General features: G+C 46.9%; 2 protein-coding genes across 2 annotated transcripts in view; one reads left to right on the top strand and one right to left on the bottom strand.

Annotated features, from left to right (window-relative positions):
• The window catches only part of IL6ST (interleukin 6 cytokine family signal transducer), a 52,630-nt gene extending 44,586 nt beyond the window's left edge, over window positions 1-8,044 (top strand). The window contains exons 14-16 of the mRNA XM_066602370.1: window positions 284-380; window positions 499-580; window positions 2,842-8,044. Coding sequence (XP_066458467.1) covers window positions 284-380; window positions 499-580; window positions 2,842-3,486 — 824 coding nt within the window. The 3' untranslated portion in view covers window positions 3,487-8,044. The remainder of the gene's footprint in view (window positions 1-283; window positions 381-498; window positions 581-2,841) is intronic.
• Window positions 8,045-8,069: 25 nt separating this feature from the next.
• Window positions 8,070-25,657, bottom strand: part of IL31RA (interleukin 31 receptor A) — a 39,630-nt gene continuing 22,042 nt past the window's right edge. The window contains exons 8-16 of the mRNA XM_066602371.1: window positions 24,659-24,735; window positions 23,503-23,719; window positions 19,185-19,370; window positions 17,627-17,728; window positions 15,293-15,439; window positions 14,514-14,654; window positions 11,973-12,066; window positions 9,478-9,556; window positions 8,070-8,557 (exon numbers count right to left, since the gene is read on the bottom strand). Of these exons, the coding sequence (XP_066458468.1) occupies window positions 8,138-8,557; window positions 9,478-9,556; window positions 11,973-12,066; window positions 14,514-14,654; window positions 15,293-15,439; window positions 17,627-17,728; window positions 19,185-19,370; window positions 23,503-23,719; window positions 24,659-24,735 (1,463 nt within the window). The 3' untranslated portion in view covers window positions 8,070-8,137. The remainder of the gene's footprint in view (window positions 8,558-9,477; window positions 9,557-11,972; window positions 12,067-14,513; window positions 14,655-15,292; window positions 15,440-17,626; window positions 17,729-19,184; window positions 19,371-23,502; window positions 23,720-24,658; window positions 24,736-25,657) is intronic.

Below are 25,657 nucleotides of genomic sequence, written 5' to 3'. Positions count from 1 at the left end.
CGCAGTCCCGTGTGCTGCTGATCTCCATGATTGGGGTCAATTGAGAGGCAGATGACATTTCTGTGCGTCGTCCCTCCATCTGGTTGGCGTTTGCAGAAATCCACGGACAGCAATCGCACGTCTGGAACTGATGTCTGAAGCAAATCTTCCCATAGTAGGATGTCGAGCGCAGAGATGCGAACCCAGTATGGCACTGTCTACCTCCTGCGTCCCTGCCGGCCGCTCCTGCAGTCTCGCGCTGCGATGTCCGGTTTTAAGCCACTTCTTGTTTTTCTCCTTGCAGAAAAAGGAGAGATTGAAGCCATCGTGGTGCCGTCTTGTATCGGCTTCCTCCTGTTCATACTCGTTCTGTGCGTCCTCTTCTGCAATAAGAAGGAGCAGTAAGTGTCGGAGGTGTCTGGTGGAGATTGGCGCAGTTACCGCCGGAGCGTGGCCACATGTAATATCCCTCCATAGGGATCGCTCACAACACATAACTGGTTTTCTTTCTTTTTTTAGGATCAAAAAGCATATTTGGCCCAACGTTCCGGATCCTTCTAAGAGTAACATCGCGCAGTGGTCACCACAAACCCCCAGCCGGGTAAGAACAGAATGGCCCTGCTGTATGTTAGATGTGAGCTGCCAGCTGTGCCGCTGTGTCATTGGCATCCAGAACTCCTGCAGGTGCTCACTTACAGGAGACGGGGGATTTGTATAACCGCATACCTGGTCCGGCAGATCAGATGAACCCTTCCTTGACCAAGGGTCATTGATGCATCTGCTTCCAGGTCACGTTCTGCGTTTCCGGTATTCCCACTTGTAAAAAAAAATCCTAACTTTTATTTTTTGAGTGACATATCTATGTGAGGGCTTGCTTTTTGTGGGAGGGGTTACATGTTTTTGTGGGGAGTATTTATTTATTTTTTTTTTTTGAACAGCATTCATGGTGCAGTAAGTGACACGTTGTCTGTATTCTGTGGGTCGGTATGAGTGCAGACACACACAATTATTTTTATATATATATATATATATATAGCTTTCTGTCGCCATCTTTTGACCCTCATAGCTTTTCCCCATCAATAGCCCTGTGTGAGGACTCATTTTTTGCAGTTGGTATTTATTATATTTTGGTGAAGATATGACTTTTTGATCGCTTTTTATTCAACTTTTTCTTGGAGACAAAAGAACCCAAAAAGAGTATAAAATACAGGACAGGGAAGGTAAAGTAACAAATCCTGTGAAAGAGCGGCACATGTGTAAACCTTATGTGAAGTAGATCTTACCCCTTAATGACGCAGCACCTACAGTTACGGGTTTGTATGGAGGGGGATCAGGCGCTGATCCCACTCAATGCATAGCAGGTGCTGACTGTTTCTGACAGCCGTGATCAGTGTGTGCTCCGATTGTTGCTGTTAACCCTGTAAATGCCGTTGTCAGTTCTGATAGTGGTATTTAAATCCCCTGATTGGTTTTTCTTCCTCATCCCCCACACAATGAGAATGCGAGGTGCCATTCGGTTGCCTTGGCCCCCCAGTGCTGCTATGCCTGATAGTCTATCAAGCCGTGCCTCTTGCATTTCTTGATAAGACAGCCTGTTAGATCGCAGTGTGATATTACATTATGCTGCAGGAGCGATCAAATGATCAGAATTCTAAAAAAAAAAAGTTAAGTTTTATTAGAAAAAATAAAGGGTATTCAAAGCTAAAAATAAAAAAAAAACTTTACCCATATTTTGTAATAAAAATGTATATTAAGTATTGCTATGTCCATACAAGTTCGCTCAAAGTAAAGCATTATTTGTCCTGCATAGTGAATGTGGTCCGGAAAAAAAAACACCTCAGAATTGTGTTTTTTATGGTCACCCAGTCTCCAAAAAAATGTAATAAGTGATCAGAACGTTGCTTGTACTCCATAGTGATGCAGTGTTGCTGTAAGAATAAGGTTATGGTGGTCAGAGGATGGGGCAGAAAATAATTTTGCTTTGGAAAGATTTTTTTTTTTAAGTAGCACAGTATAAATGTTGTTTTTTGCCCATTTTGGTCCACTTGGAAACCTTTACTATAACAAATAATGTACTGAAAAACATTTAAATAATCCATTAAAAAATACAACTTGTCCTGCAAAAAACAAGCCCTCAGACAGCAACATCGATGGTTAAATAAGATTTTTTTGAAAGATGGGAGGAAAAAACAAAATGAAAAGAGGGCAGTGTCCTTAAGGGGGGGGGGGGGGTTAAAGGGATTGATTGTCCAACACTTATAAAAACATGGCTGCTTTCTTGCAGAGAGCGCCACATCTGGCCATGGGTTGTCTGCTGTAGCTCTGCTCCATTAGTCATTGAGGCTGAGCTGCAATGCCACCTATGGACAGGTGTGGTGCTGTTTTACCAAAAATAGAGGAGCCATTTTTTAATTCTCGGTTTGGCCCCTTTAATGTGATGGAAGGATAAGAGGTGCCTGTAGTTTCAGCAGCGTTAATAAATTTGCAAGTGAGGAGATGAACTCACCTTTCTGCTGGTCTCCCCTTGTTGCTGCGGCGCCTTCAGACGCGATCCCAGAAGAGACTGCAGCAGGCAATGCCTTGCATCGCTCATATGACCATGTAGGCAGTCACCGGTCTCAGTTGACATCTGTGCATAAATGGGACACGTGATCGCTGTGGTCTCTTCAAGGACCGGAGCGATGGTGCCGCATCGGGGAGGGAGAGCATCGTAAAGCTGGGTCGCTTTAGTTTAGCCAATTATATGCCCACGGGGAAGACTCGGGAGTCCCCCTATAACCAACCTCGGTGCAGCAGCTCCCCGCCTACAGATTTCCCATAAACGCAATATTTAAACTAACGTGGTCTTTTTCCTGTCCGCAGCATGAATCCAAACGGCATCCATTTCAGGACGGTCCCTTCACAGACGTCAGTGTGGTAGAAATAACGGCGGACGAGAAGAAATCCTACAGCGATTCGGACCTCAAGTCTATGGATCCTACAAAGAAGAATACGTCAGCGGGCCTGAGCAGTGGCATCGGAGGCTCTTCCTGCTTATCTTCCCCTCAGCACAGCGTCTCGGACAGCGACGGGATTTCCTCTGCGCAGAATACGTCCAGCACCGTGCAGTATTCAACCGTCATTATGGGCGGTTACCAAGGGCAGACCCCGATGTTCTCCCGGTCGGAGTCTACCCAGCCACTGCTCGTCTCCGAGGAGAGACCTGACGAGCTACAGCAGGTCTCGGAGGAAGAGGCCGACCCCCCGACCCCCAGCCAGTACTTTAAGCAGAGTTTTACGACGGAAGATGTAGGCAAAATTCCGGATCCTCTGCCCGCTGCTCCGGCGCAAGACCTGTCGGCGCAAATCCTGCATCTTGCTGGCTTTAGCCACGGACATGACAGTCTGGACTCTACTGCCGGTCAAGATCTAAATCCCGACAGTCTGTCACAAGTGGACGTTCCGAGTGATGAGCAAAAAACATATTTACCTCAAAATGTGAGGCAAGGAGGTTACTTACCCCAATAGGGAGAGAGATGACCCCCCCTCCTCACCAGACCGCAGATGCTGTAATGGAACGCAGCATAGAACAAAGCCCCAGATGTATATACTCTCCTTATAATCCAGTACTGCATGAGCCATCCAGCGACGCTCGACGCACCGCAGAGCAGTCAGCGGTCCTACGGATGAATGTGAATAGTACACGGTATCAGCAAGAGACTTCGAGGGGACATTCTAGATAACCCCCGGCACTGCGACTCATGAAAGGTGGCAATGGTGGGGCACATTGCAGAACCTCTCCGGTGACCCGTGCCTAGCTGGATACTCCAGGGGCTGGGAGGGACTGTGTCTTTCATAGGGAAAAATAGAAATGAAGTCAATCTGGAAACAATGCAGCGAGACAGGGACTCCCGGTTGGCTGGAGGAGCCGCGGCAGGTTGTGGCTCCCTACCAAGTCTGCCCTTGCAGAAGCTATAAAGCTCCACGAAGTGGCCCTTTAAACTGGGTGTACCATAACTGCAAGTTATCAGATACCCACAGCCTAGAGGGCAACTTGCAGAGAGCTGATGGTCCATTCTTTCAGGGGGGCTGTAGATTGCTGAGTGGTACGGTTGGGTATTTCCATCAGCCTTATTGAACTAAATGGAGCGCTGACCGCGCATACTTGCTCTGCTCTCTATTCACAGTGATAGGCAGAGCAGGACATGGGATTTCTGTTTTTCAGATTGGCAAGGGTTGCAGCAGTGAGACCCCACCAGGTTATCCCCTAATCTGTGCATTGTGCTACAACCTGGCCATAAATGTGCCTTGCTCTACGGCACGCTTAGCCCCCTTTGAGTTCTTCATTTACTGGCAAGCTTACCATCATGTGCAGTGATGTCAGACTTTTGGGTAAATTTCCCCTCTGAGTTATACCACACAACGGCTGACAAATCCTAAACCCTTGTACGTGTACATCACGCCGCTGAGGCAAATTTTCATAGACCAAGGAAAAGAAAAAATCCATAGCTTGGTCTGTGATGGTTTTAAGTCAATGACTGCGCGGAGGAGCAGCAGGAGGTCTCTGTTGCAGAATGACAGGAAGTATTTATTGTCCATTATGTCCTGAGGTGCCATGTTTGATTTTATCAGCATCGCAATAGTTAATCCAAATGCAATCGAGTCACGGCGCAGACCGTCATAATTTGCCATAGTGCCTTGTATAAATACCCTGAATTGTTCGGCTTTTAAAGAGGTTCTGCGTTTTAGTTTTTCTCACAACTGATGAGTACGGTAATACGGGTTGGGGGGGAGTGGGGGGGGTACAGCATGGGGTCGGGCACTGATCCCAATCTCTGTGTCTTACTCGGCAATCGCACCATCTCCCATTAATGGACTTCAGCTTCCAGATGACAAAGGACGCACTGCTTGCAAACCTCAGTGGTTGTTGGGCAGTATATCCATAGCAACCAAACCACCTCGAATGCCTTAATTTTCCAGCTTAAGGCCTCATGTCCACGGGGAAAATCAGGCCCGCTACGGATTCTACATGGAGAATCTGCAGCGGGTCCCTCCTGCCCCGCGGACATGAGCGCTGAAAATAGGAATTTAAAAGAATTTACTCATCTGGAGCGGGCGGGGAAAGTCTTCTCTTCCTCACGGCCGGATCTTCTTTTTTTGGCCGGCGAATGAACTCGTCACGCCGGCGGCACGTCGCCGACGTGCCGCGCGCATGCGCCGGGCACATCCGCCGAGCCGAAGCAAGAAAGATCTGGCCGTGAGGAAGAGAAGACTTTCCCCGCCCGCTCCAGATGAGTAAATTCTTTTAAATTCCTATTTTAGGTCTCCCGCGGATCCGGACGGCTTCCATAGGCTTCAATAGAAGCCCGCGGGAGACCCGCACGAAAATGGAGCATGGTCCAGATTTTTTCATGCTCCATTTTTTTTTAAATCACTTTTATTGACCATCCGCGGGTATTTATCTACCCGCGGGTGGTCAATGCATCCCTATGGGGTGCGGATCCGCGGGCAGGAGAAGAGTTAAAATCTGCTGCGGATTTTAATTCTTCTTTTGCCTGTGGACATGAGCCGTAAGAGGCATGTCTCATCTGTGACAACATATTTCATTGCAACCTCAGGTTACCCTCGGATCTGCTTCCAGAAAACAGCAGATGTTTGCTTGGCTGCTGCAGAGTAGATGTAGTATTTAATGAAGGCCCATTTAATACAAGGACAGCTCAAGCTGCCTAAACAGCAGTGGCTTTTATGGGGGTCCCAAGCATGGAGAGCCCCCTCTATGATGTCCATATGCTTTAACGGGCCTTATGAGTGACTGTTGACTTCAAGAAAACCTGTTTTTGACACAGAGCTTCACATCCTCTCCATAATAAAATTCTGTTCAACTGAAGTCACCACTAGAGGGAGCTCAGGAGATTATTGTATTGAGTTCTATGTATACACAGCACGCTCCTGAGCTCCCTCTAGTGGTGGCTGCAGGTACAGAATTTTAACATGTAAAGGAGTTGAAGCGCTGTAGCAGATTCGGCCCCTAAGTTGCTGGCAGCAGTTACATAACAGCTTCCCCCCATTCTCCTGTGTTATTAATCTGATTGTTCTCTATATAAGGGTAGAGGGCGGCACACAGTTTTATTACCAAATTCCTCCTTCCATGATGTACAATGTTCTTTTATGAAGTGAACTGTATGTTTTGCTCTTAGTATATACCATGTATATTCTTCAATACCACATAGCATTACAGAGGCCAAACTTATGCAATAAATGTAAAGATTAAGAAGGTATAACAAGGATCTAAGTGGACCCGGTGACTGTGTCTTGTATTTCTGCACTAGTGTCTGTAAATACCCACTGAGAGATGCTCCAGGGGTACAGTGAAGGGGTTGTCCCACTTCTTAAAAAAAAAAACACAGACAGCTCCATACATTGTACAGTGGCCTGGATTGGTACTGCTGGCTGAGTTCTATTGAACTGAATGGGACTGCAGTCCCAACCTGGGCCACTGTGCAATTTATGGAGCGGTCTGCTTCCTGCAGCAAAACAGTGGAACAACCCCTTTATTCACATGTAAGGCTCCCGTACGGGGAGCGTTTTCTGTCTGAAATGCGAAAACTGCATTCAGAGGAAACCCAAGACTACTTCAAAGGCTGTTATTACAGAAGCTAAGGGCCCCTTCACACAGATGTATTTGCGCATGCAATATGTAGTTAATAGAACCTATTGATTGTGTTTCTTCACATGCGGGTATCTTATGTGCACGTTTTCGGACCCACAAAAAACTAAAACATGCTCTTTTCTACACCATAGAAGCCAATTGTTAAGAATTACAAGTTACCTCCTACACACAGGAGAAGGGATAAATAGCTGATCAGTTGGAGAATGGTCTCGTCTCGTGACATCACAGTGAATGGACCGCTGGCCGAGCACACATGGTCGACGCTCCATTCATTTCAATGGGGCTGACGAAAATACCCAAGTGCTTGCAGCTTGTATAGCTCCAGCAATTCCATTGAAAAAATGAATGGAGCAGCAGCACATCTGAATGACTTGTCACTTCATTTAGTCTCCTCCTCACCGCACTCCCTGGAGTGAAGAGGAGAATGAATGGAGTGAGGCCACAATAAGGGGGGCAAGAGACCCTGGACCCCCAATCTCAGAATCAGTGGACGACTCAGCAATGATGGATATGGGGTAACGTGTAATTGTTACCTCTATGTTGGAAACGGACTAATACTGGCAGCTTTGGTCTCTCGTTTCGGTAATGCCTATATAACGTCCTATTATTCTGTCTGAAATGGTGAAGTCAGCCTTTAGAGGAAACTCCCAGACAGAAGGACTGGACAAGAGGCCTGAGCGATGTTTTTTTATATATGGAGAATTGTTCTTGTTTGGGTATCATCTCTGACGTAATATTGAGGTATCTTGTGTCCTTTTACTTGTATAGCTCTGTACCAGGAACTGCTGTAAACATCAGGCTCAGAGTGATGTCTCTGTACAGAACTACTACTTAAGCTAAAATGTGTCAAGTCAAACTTCTATGCTGCCTGAAGAAGTGTATTACAAAAGACCGAGATCCGACCACTGCTTAGAAACAATGTCAGCTTTGCTGTATAGCCTTGGACAGAATGAGCAGAGTTGTCCACTAATAACAATGTCTACACAAATACTAACATGTATTGAGACAGATTTTTATGCTGACAGAAAGTAGTGTAATATGAAAGAAAGTGAGAGTGATGAGACCGCTCACTTGTCAGCTTTGCTTTATAGACTGGGACCAAATAAGCAGAGTTGTCTCACAATTTGACAGTGTGAGAGCTCTATTGTAGATAGATAAGGTTGAATAGTATATCCCTATGCACACAGACTTGGCTTTCTAGGCAGCTCTCCTGTCTGCCTCTGGGTGAGGGGCTGCACTTCGTTGCTTGCTGGCAGGGATAATAGTCTTGGGCCATGATTCTGTGCATTAACTCACATTCATTACAGTGGCTATAGAGCAAACGCTCTCTGCTGCCCCGTGTGAAGAGGAAGGAAGTGTGTATCTCAGATATGGCAGCCCTTCCCTCTAACTTATAAAAAACAAACAGACCATGAATATTGATGGTAAGATTTTCCTTTACGACGCCCATGTACTTCATTCTTCCTTGTGCCCCACACCCTGCATCATTACTCTGTACAGGGTCACGGCCTACGTTTTGGGGCTCTCAGTAACGTGTAAAGCTTCTCTGGTCCGTACAGAGTTTTTCAGGTATGGATTGACTGTGGCAGTATCTTCACTATAGCTCAGGTCCTGTGGCAACTCATCAGCAGTCGGAGTGCGGTTGCCATGTAGTAACGAGTGGGAGTTGTTCCTCTTTGATGCTTGTGGCGACGGAGCACCATGTAGAAGCGGCACACAATCTGCACCATCGGGGCAGTTCTCTGTCACTGCATAATGCATCGCTATGGAGGACTCGTCCATGGGTGCTGCGGCCTCTGTGCTCTCCCACAAGGCAGCAAGTAGAAACTCTCTGTCTGCTTTATCATTTACATATACTGCATGCAGTATACGGAGGTCTCTGGAGTGAAGCGTCCCGTCAATCTGCAATGGATTCAGAAACCGAACAGCCTGGAGAGGAAGAAAAAGGCAAAGTAGAATCTGAGGGCATCCCAAAATGATAGAATGGACACAACACAGATGCCGCTACCGTGAGACAACCTGAAACTGTCACCTTGGGGGAGCACAGTGCTGAACCACAGAGGGTAGGCGCTTGGGTTGTTGCCTGTTTGGTCTCAGGTAAAAAAGTAATGCCACCTATGAGCTGGTTGGGCAGAAACCCAGTATGCATTTAGCATACTTGGTGCGTAGTTGCAGTCTGTAGGCAGTGGTAGCTGCTACTATAATCAGTGTAACCCTGGGAGGAGAGAGGTCAGGGGTTATATTGTTTACAGAATACACACCAAGTAAAATGATTATCGGGTTGCGGCCCAGCTGGGAATACATTATGAGGGTCACTATTACTACTGGGACCATTAAGGGGATTGGGGGGGGGGGTCCACAATTACTATTGCCCCCATTTAAATGTGTTGAGTATATAGTGTATTGGTGCTTTCAATGCCTGTAAAATGATTTTTGTTTTCTTTTTGCAGGGGGTGGGCACATTTCCACAAGTCACCTCAGGCGGCATAAAGGCTTGGGGCACCCCTGCCCCCATAACTAGACAGCTTTGGCATTGAGAAGCTTGAGACCTGCAATGGTGGCCATCATAGGTGTCACCTAGAAATATCCACTACTAGGGACCCAAAACAGAACTGCTAAGATTTGGCAGGAGAGGCGACTTAAGGATTTGCATTTATGGCAAATACTTTGATTTAGGGTAGAAACAACACAGCGATGACTTTTCCTGCAGACACCACTAGGGGGAGCTCACTGCATAATGATTCTACATCTCCCATCAAGTTCAACAGTAGCAGCATAAATCCATAGGTAGTGAGCGCCTGTGCAGGCTATATTTACAAGCCACGTAACCCCAACAATGCCCTAAATACCTGCAGCTGGTCTGGCGCCCATTCAGAAATACTGCTGTGTGCGGGATCGGGTACATCTGGACAAAGCAGATTTTTGACCCTGCAAATAATAAAAAGGGCTTTAGTTTCATGTAATAAAATATTGCATATTCTCCGTGATGTTTCGATGGGACCAATATGAAAAGCCTGCGTTATAATCGCACTGCACTGTATAATCTGCTGGGAGTCGGGTGTTTTTGTGTCTTTGCAGAGAATGCTATACATCATAAGTTCAATGCCCTGATCTCTGATCCTACATCTGAGGCCGGCTGCACACGGATGGATTTGCATTGCGGAATCCGAAGTGGGCGTCCGCCTCTGGATTCCGCAGCAAATACTGCCCATAGCACGCTATAGAAAAGCAGGTTTTCCTGCACCCAAGTGGAAATCAAGTGCCAGTGTCAGCTTGTGGAGGAAAACAAATGGCAGCATGCTCTATTTCAGTGCGGATTGGAAGTCAATGGACGCAATCTGCCTTGCAGCCCTTCCACAATGACATGATGCGGGAAAAGCAAGGATTAAAAAAAACACAACTGTAATGCGCATGTCCAATGGTTCACCGTGCGGAACATCTGCAGTACAGAAAAACAAGAATGTAAGGTACGTGCCGACCCCGGCTTGGCACAGGGCCTAATTCTGCTGCCAGATCCGACCTGGTCTTGTGCAGACAGCTAGGTACCTGCTGCTTACACTGAGCGGCCCCTTTATTAGAGCCCTGACGCTCTCATGATTGGCACTTCCCTGTATGGAAATTCTCCCCGTGACCCCGGAGCATAAAATCACGTGACAAGTTTTCTGTTAATCAGTTTCAGTGTGAATCCACATTAGACGGAAAAATCCAGCGATCTGAGCGACTTCCAACGAGGCCGGGTCATCAGTCATAGACTAGCTGGGGCGTCATTGCTGGCCACGTGGGTTTTCTCATGTAACTGTATGGAGAGTATACTGAGAATGGGGTGATGGAGGAAAAATATCCAGCAAAAGGGAATCCTGTTGATGGAAACAACTCATCACAGAAAGGGGTCGGGAGCAGCGGAATACCAACGTGTTCAAACACACAACTCTATGTAAGCGAGGCAGCCAGTGTGAGGCCACTCTAAAGCGGATTACTCAGGAGATGTCCACATTACCCTTCTCACATGGCTTATTAAGAGCTAGCAGTATACTAGAGCCTCCATGCCGGCCTGTATCACATCATACATCCAAGCTAGAGGCAGTACAACAGGGTACTAGAGCCTCCATGCCCGCCTGTATCACATCATACATCCAAGCTAGAGGCAGTACAACAGGGTACTAGAGCCTCCATGCCGGCCTGTATCACATCCTGTATCCAAGCTATAGGCGATACAACAGGGTACTAGAGCCTCCATGCCGGCCTGTATCACATCCTGTATCCAAGCTATAGGCGATACAACAGGGTACTAGAGCCTCCATGCCCCCCCGTATCACATCCTGTATCCAAGCTATAGGCGATACAACAAGGTTCTAGAGCCTCCATGCCACCTGTATCACATCTTGGATCCAAGCTAGAGGCAATACAATAGAGTACTACAGCCTCCATGCCTGCCCGCATCAAATCTTATATTCAAGCTAGAGGTGGTACAACAGGGTACTAGAGCCTCCATGCCCATCTGTATCATATCTTGTACCCAAGCTAGAGGCGGTACAGCTGTGGGCTAGAGCCTCCATGCTTGCCCATATCACATCTCGTATCTTGTATCCAAGCTAGAGGTGGTACAACAAGGTAATGGAGCCTCTAAGCTTGCGTGTATCACATCTTGTATCTAAGCTAGATGCAGTACTACAGGGTACTAGAGCCTCCATGTTCCCCCGTATTACATCTTGCATTCAAGCTAAAGGAGGTACAACAGGGTACTAGAGCCTCCATGCCCACCCATTGCACATCTTGTATCCAAGCTAGAGGTGGTACAACAGGTTACTAGAGCCTCCCTACAAGGTGGCAGTTTTCCCTAAAAAATGATGCTTTTGCTCTGATATTGTAATCACTTAGGCCCCATTTAGACGGGACGACAATCAATGCCTGACACTGGTCCCCGCACATACTCTCGTGCTGCTGCACAGGAGTGAGTATAGTTGCTTCACTGCGGGGCGGCTGCAGATTTTTCTCCTCGCTCTCCCCTGCCCCTCTCCATTCACTTAACATAGTGGCCGTTCAGTACTGAGCAGCTGCTGTTTACACCCAACGATCAGGATTTTAAACTGCATAAAATATATGTTTGCCCGACAGTCGTCCCGTCTAAGTGGGGCTTTACTTAGAACAACGTTAACAATCACACAGAGAAAGTTTAATTTGACTCCGACAGATTCTTCTAGGGGAGGGATTTTTTTTGAGAATGAGCGTATTTTGATTTTTAGCCACTGCACAGAATAAACTGACCTAAAATGTCAAGCTGTATCTTAGTAGAGTATTTATATTGCCTATATATAATGATGCATAGCTCAAGGGGTTCACTTACTTGTCTTTTTTGTATTTATATGCAATTCCGAGCACCAATAGTAGCAGCAAACATGTCCCCAATATTCCAATCAACGCTCCAATATACTCAGTGCCTGTATACAAAACAGACATATATATGGATCAGCCAAAATGTATCAACATTATAAACCTCTGCATGCAGTGGACGTGTGCCACAATTATAATTTACATTTAGAGGACATATTCCCATGAATCTCCCTGCGAGCTGCTATGATAACTTTCCCTGCCTCTCCAGGTTGTGTCAGGCACCTCCTCATCTTCCACCTCATCTTCCTCAGCTGTTTTGCTGCTATATACATTGACAGCAGCAGAAATACCCCCTCGCCCAATGTACAAACCAGGTTTGATATAGGCATAGAAATGTGTTGCAGCTTCTTTCCCTGTTCCTTCCAATCTTACCCCGGTATACAAGCTTTCACACCAGCAGCAATAAGTCCTCTGTAGAATATCTGTCCCTAACAACAGACCACATTATATAGCAGATAAACGTGATGCAGCTTCTCTGTCCTATGCTCAACTGTAAATGGCCACTGGTTACACTGTGCCTGATATATATGGCTACGTCATGTGATGCAAGCGTCCAATAAACTGCTGCCCATATGCAAGATGGAGGACACCTTGTATGACATCATCAAGGCATCCTGGTGGCTAATTGGCTGCACGCTGACCTCTGCAGCAGGCATTATGTTGAATTCAATTTTCCAATGATTTTTGCCAAAAATTGGCTCAGACTTCTTTTCAAATTTGTGAAAATTAAGGCGATTTCATTGCTGGGCCAATCAAGTCAAGAAACATTACTGACTATATAACGGACATGTTATAATGAAGAGCTTGGCTCCGCATAAAGCTTCTAGGGCTCATTCATATCAGCGTTCAGGAGTTCAGTTTTCCATTTCCATTAGGGAGCAGGAAAATGGAGCCCCCTATCCGAAACAGCTCCATCTTATGACGGAAATAAACGGCTCCAAATAGACCCCTATAATATAAGGCTCCAAATATAACCCCTAGGACAATAATGGGGTTCATTTGATTTCTGGCTAGCAGTCCAGCATTATGCCGGATTTTACAAAATAGAATATAGTGTGGCTTGCTGCACTATTTAGTCCTGTTTCCTAGCGGAAATGACGACTGATATGAGTGAGCCCTAATATGCACTTGATGTGCTTAGGGTATGTTCACAAGCAGATTTGGCACAGACATTTCTGCAACTGTCCCACATAGCTGCAACCACCACTAGGGGGAGCTCAGGAGATTACTGTATACTGTATAAACATTGTAATCATTAATAACTACCTGCAGTCACCACTAGGGGGAGCTCGGGAGATTACTGTATATACATTGTACTCTATAATGACAGTATACAGTAATCTTCTGTATAGTCATAGTTACATGATAACATTCTACTGCCTGCAGCCACCACTAGGGGGAGCTAAGGAGATTACTGTATATACATTGTACTCTATAATAACACAGTATACAGTAATCTCCTGTATAGTCACCATTCTACTACCTGCAGCCACCACTAGGGGGAGCTCAGATTACTGTATATACATTGTACTCTATAATAACACAGTATACAGTAATCTGCTATATAGTCAGAGTTACATGATAACATTTTACTATCTGCAGCCACCACTAGGGGGAGCTCAGATTACTGTATATACATTGTACTCTAGAACACAGTATACCGTAATCTCCTGTATAGTCATAGAGTTACATGATAACATTCTACTACCAGAAGCCACCACTAGGGGGAGCTCAAGAGATTACTGTATATACATTGTACTCTATAAGACAGTATACAGTAATCTGATATATAGTCATAGTTACATGATAACATTCTACTACCTGCAGCCACCACTAGGGGGAGCTCAGGAGATTACTGTATATACTGTTTGTACTCTATAATAACACAGTATACAGTAATCTGATATATAATCATAGCGTTACATGATAATATACCCTCTACCTGAGCAGACAGTGACTGCTGATTTACTGTCATAGGGTAATTGCAGAAGGCCAGGTCGGATCCAGCTGTGAGAATTCTCGCAGCTGGATGCGACCACGTGCCCCTGCAGTGACCCACGGCTCATCTCCTCCGGCGTCTTCTCTCTCTGCTCTGCGATGGCTGGTGCACAGCTGCACACGCACAGAGCAGAGCTGCCGCGTCAGTGGTGACGTATCAGTGCGGGCCTCTGCAAGGCTCATACAGAAATAGCACATACCACGATTTGTTTACCACGTGCGTTTTCACGCGGTCAAATCACGGCGGTCTGCATAGCATTGCATTAACCAATGGAATTCTATGGCAGGGTGCATGGGCGGAAATTCTGCGGGAAATCTCGATGAGGGAATCTTACAAGCAGCTGCAGCAGCTGATGAGTTGTACGGTCTGTCACTTCCTGCAGTTCTCCTGTGGCCCTCAGCAGGTTTTGACTGTTCACCAGTCATCTTATTATATCACCCAGTAACACGTGAGAAGCAGGTTAAACGCTCAGTTTTAGATCTGGACCCGACTTACTCTCTGCCAGAGTGTGAAAATCAGTGGGGTCTCCGCTTGTGTTCCCGGCGCTGGTACTCGCCACAACACGGCTGCTGTAATGGGTGTCTGGCATCAGGGAGCGCAGAGTATATTCGTAGACGTCACTATTCACTGTAACAGCTAGAAATCAGAAGAGAAATGGAAAGAACGTTTTACTTCCAGCCATCATAGTCACATCAGAGTAATGATCCCTCTAGAAACTTGTCCTTCACTTAGAGGAGAACGCCGACATGTAATGCAGTGACGTCTCCCCTCCCCCACGCAGACCCCATTCTTCATTTTGCTGTAGCTGTTTTATGTAAAATATGTAGGTCTTCCAATCTGTTGCAGTCGGGTACAATCCTTGTGAAATATTACCTGTAGATCTTCTTGGTCGTTTCTTCGTTCTACTGATTCCATGTGCTGGTTCTGGGCTGCCGTCATCTCTAGGCTACCTAATTAGCCACAGAGCATTGTTAGTGTTATATTACCAATGCTCTATACCTGCTCTGTGATTGGCCAGAGTTAGTCACGTTATCAGCGCTGGACAATCACAGAGTAGTTCATAGTGCAGCGGCCACTTTGGCCATCCAGAAGCGGCACGTGGAACCCGAGAGATGTAGAGACCAAGGAGAAGCTCGTACATGGTACACTCCGCCTAGTGGCAACTAGGGACAGAATCCTCAGCCACTGTCATTTCTGCTTCCTCTGTATAGAAACTTCTTTGAAAACCTCTTAAAAAAAAAAGAAATGCATATTGTGCAGACTGGCGTACTTACCGGATTCATATCCGTCAACGGGCCTATAAATGATACTAAACGCAGTGATGAAGCCGTTTGTTTCCTCTGGTCTGAGCGGATGCCATCCTATCGTCACCTCAGTCTTTCCCAACTTCTTTACTTCAGGATTAGGACCAGAACGGGGAGCTGTGCCCAATACAGAATATATTACTGTACACATGGAAAAGGGGCTGCTGGGTGATGAACAAAGTGCTGCCACTAGTTACCATTTTTAGAGAGTTTTTCTTGCAATTTCAGCCTGCATATGTTTCACCATACCGCCAGCATCCAATTAATAACCCCCTTTAGAGCCCAAATAATACCGCCTCTTAGTACACACACAATACGGAAGTTTAATTACCAATAAAACAGTCATATACCGCCAAACAATACTGGGTAGTTTTGTGATATTCTTTATTACTCATCTTCATTCGCTGGCCAAAAAAATCGTTCTGATTTGGGTAAATCAAATTGGGTAAGTCCAAAGCAATTTATGGTGAAACGCGTGGGTAAATCTAGTTTCCCATAATGCCTGCTGCAGAGGTTAGATTTCAGCCAATCAGCAGCCAGGACACCATGCTGATGTCACCCTATGTGTCCTCCATCTTGCATATGAGCACTTTCATTGGATGCCTGCATCGCATGACCCAGCCATATATAACATAGGTGCGGTGTAACCGGTGGCCATTTAACCAGTTGACCACTGGACAGAGAAGCTGCATCACGTTTATATGCCTATATAACACGTAGTCTGTAGTTAGGCACAGATATTCCACAGAGGATATATTGCTGCTGGTGTGAAAGCTTGTATGCCGGGGTAATATTGAAGTACCAGAGAAAGAAGCTGCATCACATTATATACCTATACGAAACGTGGTCTGTACATTGTGTGAGGGTATATTTCTGCTGCTGTCAACATATATAGCAGCAAAGCAGACAGACACTATGATTTATTTGCAGACCGTATGCAGCTATCAATGGGATTTGGGGAATTCAGTTACACTGTGCCAAACAGGGACAGCTCACAAAGATAGAAGCTGTACTCTGTGACCTTCTCTTCTCACATATTGTGCCTCCCAGCGTTTGCAGTTTATTTAGTTGGCGGTGCTTTTTTTTGCGACTATGAAACAAAAAGAAACCCAAAGAGGGAAACAGCAAATACACACAGTGCGTGGCAGCGGCAGCAGATGTTATCCAAAGTTGACAGTACGGCTACTACAAATTATTTGCAGGCCTTACGCAGCTAGTAGGGGATTTCTGCAAACTACTTAATTGAAAAGTTACATAAAAATACCCAAAAAATGAAAAAATAAATAAAAAGGTAAACGTGAAGAAAGCAAGGGGTATGGGATGGGCCAAGTGGGCACTTTAAGTGGCTCCTACTGAAGCATCAGCTCCATGGTCTGCAGGTGACGCAAGCCCACTGCCAATCCTTAGAAGTGGTTCTGCTTAAGAGTTACATCCGCAGCACACAGAACAGTTCGTAGAATGGATAACAGCAGCCAGTCTGCTCCAGTCAGCCATGAGCGTCCCTCCTTCTACTTCACCCTGTGCCAAACCCCGCACCCTCTCAAGCAGTTCACATGGATCTGAGGAGTCAATTGGGCAGTCCAAGACGACCAAGACATTGAATGCACCAATGTCTAACCATTTTTTCAGCTGAAGATGATGAATGTGTGTCAGTGCGCACGGTCAACCCTCCACAGGGAATGTGTACTCAGGGGGATGTGGAAACAGAGTTTACTCAGGAGGAAAAGGATGATGAAGAAAAAGAGGAAGATGATGAGGTGCTTGTAGAGCATAATTTTTGGTAGCTCTATAGCTGTTCCTTGGAGCAGGTCCGTGCTTGAGTGTTGTGTTCTTCTTGCAGAATTCTATGTAGGAGACCTGTATGGGCCTTTTTTTGTTTTCAGTGACACCTCTGTGCTAGGATTGACCCCTATATACTATTTTAACCAATTTCTGGGAGGAGCAGTGTTCTCCAGATATGTGGCTGTATTCCCATGCAATTTGGGGTGGGGGCTTTGCCTGCACTGGGGACCTTCTGGAGGGCAATTAATTACAATTTTTACTTTTATTGACTTTAATGGGAGTTGGAATCGCCCTCCCGATTTACGATGATTTTCGTGAAATCAGCCCAATACAGACACAAACTGATTATTCCACTAATCGCTCATTACTACTCTTGAGGTTTCCATCTCTGACCTACTAGTAAATTGGGGCCCTGAGCAGTTCTCCAGTTTGCCCCCCCCCCCCCCCCCGAATCTGCCCTTATTAACACATTTGGCTTTGCATGGTGCAATGTGGATATTGCAGATTAGAACATTGCCATACCTCCTTCCTTGACATAGAAGTTTGTTGTACTCGGAGACTCAACTCTATCCTCTAGTATGGGGTAGACGGAAATCTTATAACGCTTATATGGTTTCAGGATTCCTATGGGAGGAAAGGAAACAAACTTCAAAGTGCATATTAAGAAACACACAGATCTTCATTACAGGTAATGTCCACCACTTTGCTTCTAGCTGTGCTCATGTTATTTCACCACTAGGGGAAGCTCATTGTATACAGGTTTAGGCGGCTTTCACATCTGTATTGGCGGTTCTGTTTGCCTGCTTGGTTGGGGGAGCAGGAAAGGGGAATCCCATGGACGAATGGGTCAGTCTAATAACAGAACCGAACAGCGCCGAACAGACCGACTATTATGGGGTCCGCTCGGTTCCCCTCAGCATTTAACTGGAAGAAGAAAAAAAAAGAGCTGTATGCCGCGCTATTTCTTGCGGTATTTTGTGCTGGATCTGTGACAGAACCTCCAACCGGGGGGGTTCAAGACAGATGTGAAGGCAGCCTTGTACAGTCACCACTAGGAAGAACTCACAGTATACAAATATATACAGCCACCACTAGGGGGAGTTCACTGTATACAGATTTATACAGCCACCACTAGGAGGCTCTCACAGTATACAGATTTATACAATCACCACTAGGAGGGGCTCACAGTATATAGATTTATACAATCACCACTAGAAGGCGCTCATTACATACTGATTTATGTAGCCACCATTAGAGGGAAATTAATAAGAACTGTATAAATCTGTATGCAGTAACTTCCTCCTAGTGGTGGCTGTAAAAATCTCTAATACTGGTAGTATATAGATCTGAATGCAGTAAGCTCCCCTTAGGGGTGGATATGTATATCTGTACAAATTGAGCTCCCCCAAGTGGTGGATGTATATATCTGTATATGGTGAGCTCCCTGTAGTGTCGACTTTATGTATCTGTATGCAGTGTGCTCCCCCTAGAGGTGGCTGTATAAATCTGTATACAGTCAGCTCCCCCTAGTGGTGGCTGTATAAATCTGTATACAGTGAACTCCCCCTAGTGGCGGCTGCTATGACAGTGTGACCAGGTACAGAGCCCCCTCTCACCGGTGTCCCATAACAAGTAGTAGATATACCACAAATCTAAGTAAAGGTAAATGCATGCGTTCATTTATCTTATACTGATATAGTCATATTACAGTCCAGGCCTTGGGCAATTATCTCTCATCACTCGCTGCTTGTGCAGTGTCTGCACAGAGCTCTATTGATTTGCCTTCCAAGAAGTGTCATCTTTAGACAAAGAGAAATAACACCAGAATGCACTGGTTCATAGGAGTTCAGCTCAGAGGTGTTCAGGTTGTAGCAAGCAGCAATAACCTGTAAAACTATGATCAGTGATGCCTATGCCAGGACTGGTGGAGTATAAAGAAAACCTGGGAGCCTGGAAGATACAACAAGCGAGCCGCGTGCTATATGTCAGTGACTATTACAGGGGTAACTGCTCCTTGGGGCACATGCTGGCCTCCTGAACGCTCTGTACCCGCAAGCTGCCTCATACAGTAACCGGTTACCTTTCTCGATTGCCCATTTTGTTGTATTTTCCACGTAGTGAAATGATATATTGCAGAGGTTTTCCCCCAAATCAACACACCAGTCCAGCACAAATCTCCGACAGCGTGAATCGGTAACCGTCCAGGTCACATTAGTGTCTCCACCTTCTGCTGCAGATATCTGGAGTCTGGAGATGACTTGGCGAGCTGTAAAATGATAGATGCATATATGGTATTAGTGCAAATATCCCCCGATGGTATTTTTTTTTTTTTTTTTGCTACCACTTATTCCTGATCCTTCAATATAACAGGAAGGACCTTATCCTGTCTCACAATTATAAGATTCTTCAAAAATGTTTTCCTGAATATTTTTGAGGGATCTTGTAACTGTTACAGATAAATTTACGCCTGGTACTGCATTTTTGTTGAAAAGTACGAAGATTTGATCCAGCACCAATGTTTTTTTTTTTTTAAATCACTTCTTTATTGAATACATACCGTACAGTAAGACCTACCGGGTTTTTGGGGGAGGCTTAACATATAAGGCCTCCCCCGAAAATAGGACCTAGCTAACATCGACCCTCCTTCATCCCCCCAAAAAAATCACTACTCGCCTGGTCCGTGACGTCCCAAAGGTTCCCGGCAGCGATGCAGCAAACTTTAGAGTCCTCCCCATCTGTCATTTCAGCTTTGCTGGTGATGGGGCTTTGAATACCCTGCCTCCAGCAAAGCGAGTGCTGTGACGCCGCGAAAGAGGTGAGTATAAGCCCCCCCGAAAATAAGACACTGTGCCACTTTTGAGGCAAAAAATAATATAAGACTGTGTCCTATTTTTGTGGAAACACGGTATTAAAAAATTCCCATGCTCACAGGGATTAAAAGACAAGCTGATGTGTTTCGGCTGTCATACAGCCTTATTCATAGCATGGCATCACAGTAGAAATCAAGGTCTTAAATAGTATAGAAGGATATGACATGTCACAATTGTGCAACCCTCCCCCAGGATTACCAATCATGAATGCTGACTTTGGCCTCAAAACTAGACCGATGGAGGAGTATCACAGCTTGTCTTTTAAACCCTGTGCGCATGGGAATTTATAAATATGTATTCCATAAATAAGTGATTTAAAAAAAAACAAAAAAACATTGGTGCTGGATCAAACCTTCGTACTTTTCAGCTCTACTCCGGGACTGGGCTCGGTCTACAACATCCACGCACCTGTGGATTATTCTACAAGGACATTTGATCATTCTAAAACAACATCTAACGGTGAGCTGTATGTTTTTTTTTTCTTCACTTACTGCATCCGTGTACTCGGCTGGGTTCTTGTACCGCCTCCGTGTACTCGGCTGGGTTCTTGTACCGCCTCCGTGTACTCGGCTGGGTTCTTGTACCGCCTCCGTGTACTCGGCTGGGTTCTTGTACCGCCTCCGTGTACTCGGCTGGGTTCTTGTACCGCCTCCGTGTACTCGGCTGGGTTCTTGTACCGCCTCCGTGTACTCGGCTGGGTTCTTGTACCGCCTCCGTGTACTCGGCTGGGTTCTTGTACCGCCTCCGTGTACTCGGCTGGGTTCTTGTACCGCCTCCGTGTACTCGGCTGGGTTCTTGTACCGCCTCCGTGTACTCGGCTGGGTTCTTGTACCGCCTCCGTGTACTCGGCTGGGTTCTTGTACCGCCTCCGTGTACTCGGCTGGGTTCTTGTACCGCCTCCGTGTACTCGGCTGGGTTCTTGTACCGCCTCCGTGTACTCGGCTGGGTTCTTGTACCGCCTCCGTGTACTCGGCTGGGTTCTTGTACCGCCTCCGTGTACTCGGCTGGGTTCTTGTACCGCCTCCGTGTACTCGGCTGGGTTCTTGTACCGCCTCCGTGTACTCGGCTGGGTTCTTGTACCGCCTCCGTGTACTCGGCTGGGTTCTTGTACCGCCTCCGTGTACTCGGCTGGGTTCTTGTACCGCCTCCGTGTACTCGGCTGGGTTCTTGTACCGCCTCCGTGTACTCGGCTGGGTTCTTGTACCGCCTCCGTGTACTCGGCTGGGTTCTTGTACCGCCTCCGTGTACTCGGCTGGGTTCTTGTACCGCCTCCGTGTACTCGGCTGGGTTCTTGTACCGCCTCCGTGTACTCGGCTGGGTTCTTGTACCGCCTCCGTGTACTCGGCTGGGTTCTTGTACCGCCTCCGTGTACTCGGCTGGGTTCTTGTACCGCCTCCGTGTACTCGGCTGGGTTCTTGTACCGCCTCCGTGTACTCGGCTGGGTTCTTGTACCGCCTCCGTGTACTCGGCTGGGTTCTTGTACCGCCTCCGTGTACTCGGCTGGGTTCTTGTACCGCCTCCGTGTACTCGGCTGGGTTCTTGTACCGCCTCCGTGTACTCGGCTGGGTTCTTGTACCGCCTCCGTGTACTCGGCTGGGTTCTTGTACCGCCTCCGTGTACTCGGCTGGGTTCTTGTACCGCCTCCGTGTACTCGGCTGGGTTCTTGTACCGCCTCCGTGTACTCGGCTGGGTTCTTGTACCGCCTCCGTGTACTCGGCTGGGTTCTTGTACCGCCTCCGTGTACTCGGCTGGGTTCTTGTACCGCCTCCGTGTACTCGGCTGGGTTCTTGTACCGCCTCCGTGTACTCGGCTGGGTTCTTGTACCGCCTCCGTGTACTCGGCTGGGTTCTTGTACCGCCTCCGTGTACTCGGCTGGGTTCTTGTACCGCCTCCGTGTACTCGGCTGGGTTCTTGTACCGCCTCCGTGTACTCGGCTGGGTTCTTGTACCGCCTCCGTGTACTCGGCTGGGTTCTTGTACCGCCTCCGTGTACTCGGCTGGGTTCTTGTACCGCCTCCGTGTACTCGGCTGGGTTCTTGTACCGCCTCCGTGTACTCGGCTGGGTTCTTGTACCGCCTCCGTGTACTCGGCTGGGTTCTTGTACCGCCTCCGTGTACTCGGCTGGGTTCTTGTACCGCCTCCGTGTACTCGGCTGGGTTCTTGTACCGCCTCCGTGTACTCGGCTGGGTTCTTGTACCGCCTCCGTGTACTCGGCTGGGTTCTTGTACCGCCTCCGTGTACTCGGCTGGGTTCTTGTACCGCCTCCGTGTACTCGGCTGGGTTCTTGTACCGCCTCCGTGTACTCGGCTGGGTTCTTGTACCGCCTCCGTGTACTCGGCTGGGTTCTTGTACCGCCTCCGTGTACTCGGCTGGGTTCTTGTACCGCCTCCGTGTACTCGGCTGGGTTCTTGTACCGCCTCCGTGTACTCGGCTGGGTTCTTGTACCGCCTCCGTGTACTCGGCTGGGTTCTTGTACCGCCTCCGTGTACTCGGCTGGGTTCTTGTACCGCCTCCGTGTACTCGGCTGGGTTCTTGTACCGCCTCCGTGTACTCGGCTGGGTTCTTGTACCGCCTCCGTGTACTCGGCTGGGTTCTTGTACCGCCTCCGTGTACTCGGCTGGGTTCTTGTACCGCCTCCGTGTACTCGGCTGGGTTCTTGTACCGCCTCCGTGTACTCGGCTGGGTTCTTGTACCGCCTCCGTGTACTCGGCTGGGTTCTTGTACCGCCTCCGTGTACTCGGCTGGGTTCTTGTACCGCCTCCGTGTACTCGGCTGGGTTCTTGTACCGCCTCCGTGTACTCGGCTGGGTTCTTGTACCGCCTCCGTGTACTCGGCTGGGTTCTTGTACCGCCTCCGTGTACTCGGCTGGGTTCTTGTACCGCCTCCGTGTACTCGGCTGGGTTCTTGTACCGCCTCCGTGTACTCGGCTGGGTTCTTGTACCGCCTCCGTGTACTCGGCTGGGTTCTTGTACCGCCTCCGTGTACTAGGCTGGGTTCTTGTACCGCCTCCGTGTACTAGGCTGGGTTCTTGTACCGCCTCCGTGTACTAGGCTGGCTTCTTGTACCGCCTCCGTGTACTAGGCTGGCTTCTTGTACCGCCTCTGTGTACTAGGCTGGCTTCTTGTACCGCCTCTGTGTACTAGGCTGGCTTCTTGTACTGCCTCTGTGTACTAGGCTGGGTTCTAGTATCCCATCTCTGTACTAGGCTTGGTTCTAGTACCACATCTATGTACTAGGCTTGGTTCTAGTACCCCATCTATGTACTAGGCTTGGTTCTAGTACCCCATCTATGTACTAGGCTTGATTCTAGTACCCCATCTATATATTAGGCTTGGTTCCGATACTGTATCTATGTACTTTTCTTGGTTCTGGCACCGTAACTATTAGAATTTTTTTTTAGAATATTTCTGAAGACTTGTCATTTTGATACAGGATAAGGACCTTGATGCCATATTAAAGCTGGGTACAAATGGTAGCAAAAAACCTTTTACATTCACCCCCAAAGTCACAGGCAGTGGCTACTACTTACTCTTCTCCCCAACGGCTGGGATTCTCAATATGGCTTTCGGAGACCATCCTGCAGAGTTGTAATACATGACCGATATGATATAAGCGTCTTTAGATAGATTTAATATCATTTCATTGTTAGTTGTGGTTTCATTCCTTGAATCAATGGTTCTGCCTTCAGGAAACCATTGAACATTATATCCCAGTGTGATCCCCAGTGGCCGTATACTGGATCTCTCCTACAGGAAGAAAAAAAAACTACATTGACTGGTGACTATAAGTAGTGGAATAAAACTTTACATTAAAATATTGGCTGCTTTCATCCAGGAACGACGTCACACACGTCTACAGGATGTGTGTGGTATTGCACCTCAGCTGCAATAAAGTGAATAGAGATGAGCTGCAATACCAGACACAACCACTGGACAGGTGTGGCACTGTGGACAGAGAAACTATGTTATTCTATTGTTGGACAAGTACTTTAATCTCCTCTCGCTGCCTCTGCAGGGCTTGACGCACAATGATACACAGCAGCAGGTGTCCTCCCCATGTACTTCACACACTGGCAGATGTATTTATCGCCCTATACCTTCATTGAATTGATAGAATGCTTTCATCTCTGGACATTGCATGCATGGCTGATACAGCTGTATTTACCCCCCACTAAAGGGGTTGTCCTGAGAAAATAACTAGAGACCAATCACTTACATGTGTGGGACCCAGCCAAATAGAGCCTCATATCTCAGCATCCTGTGGATTAAGAGTCCCGATAGGGTGTTAAGAAGCGGATGGGGAGGATTCAATGGCGCAGCTATTATACAGGCAGGGCATGCAACCACCATGGGCTCCATGATGGGCAGGGAACTGGCAATGCTTCCCCTGCTGCTGTAATGCTGTCAAAGTATCTTCCTGTAGTACCCAGTAGTGGAAGCTCACTATATACAGATGTGTTTAAAAGTAGCTGTATAAATCTATGTGCAGTGAGCGCCCCCTAGTGGTGGCTGCAGGAAGCCAGAATGATATAATTCCTATGATCTCTGTGTATACCTGCGAGTATGGTCGGAGGTATGCGGATAGCTTGGATGATTCACTGCTGCCCCTTCTCCTTATATGTAAGCTCGCCCTGTGTGTTGGATATCAGGGCAGCCGGGATGCATACTATTTATTGTCACACTCACCTTCCATCTCAGATATACAAGTCTTGTATGCGATGTGGTCCTGATTGCTCTCCAAAGTTCAACACTGTGAGTCGGAGCTGCGAACATAGAGAAATACTTATCCAGCACAGTGTTATCATTGATAATAGGTTGTCACACACTCACTGGAGTCATCTGTGTCCTGCAGAAAAGCCCATTACTGGTGTGCTGGGACACATGAAAGCCACCTCCGGGGCTCTCATTATGCTTTATAGACACTATACACACCACATGTCACCTGTCTGTGTGCTGCGGTTGGTACTGTATCTCATTACTAAGCTCAGTTCGACTACTGTATCTAAGTATTAGACTTGGTTTTGGTACCATAAGTATCTAGCAAGCTTGGTTCAAGTACTATTATCTATGTAGTAAGCGTGGTTCTGCTAATGTATCTACAGTATCTAATAAAATAGTCCATAGATATAATATCAGAACCTAAGAAACAATACCAGAAACAAGCCAAATCCATAGATACAGTACCATAACCAGGTAGTAGTAACCATATAGTAAGCTTTGTACAGCTACTATATCTAAGTACTAAGCTTGATTCTAGCACTGTAACTTTGTAGTTAGCCTGGTTCTGGTACAGTAAATATGTGCTTAGATGCAGTACCAGAACTAAGCCAAGTCCATTGATACACAGGACCAAGTTATGTACTAAGCTTGTGTTAGGTCTGCTGCCTGTGTCTGCCGCCCTCTTACTATTCCGGGCAGACGTTGGCATTGCTCTGCTCCTTCTGTATGAATGTACTTATCATTTCTATTTTCTACCAGTTAACCCTGCTCAGTGCTCACAGACCAGCTGAAGCTTAATTGTTAATTACCTCCCTCTTTAGCTAAGCAGGGAATCCACCATCTTTGTTTCACTATTGTTGTGTGTTTGTCTCAAACACTCAGCACACCTAGGTCACCTGTCTCAGGACTGTCTGGTGTATTTGATCTTCCTTCTGTAAGTTTATTCTGCATGTGCTTTAGCCTGTG

Source organism: Eleutherodactylus coqui, chromosome 5, assembly GCF_035609145.1.
Source record: "Eleutherodactylus coqui strain aEleCoq1 chromosome 5, aEleCoq1.hap1, whole genome shotgun sequence".
Classification (NCBI taxonomy): domain Eukaryota; kingdom Metazoa; phylum Chordata; class Amphibia; order Anura; family Eleutherodactylidae; genus Eleutherodactylus; species Eleutherodactylus coqui.
Note: the sequence above shows the minus strand (reverse complement) of the source record. Positions and strands in the feature narration are given on the sequence as shown.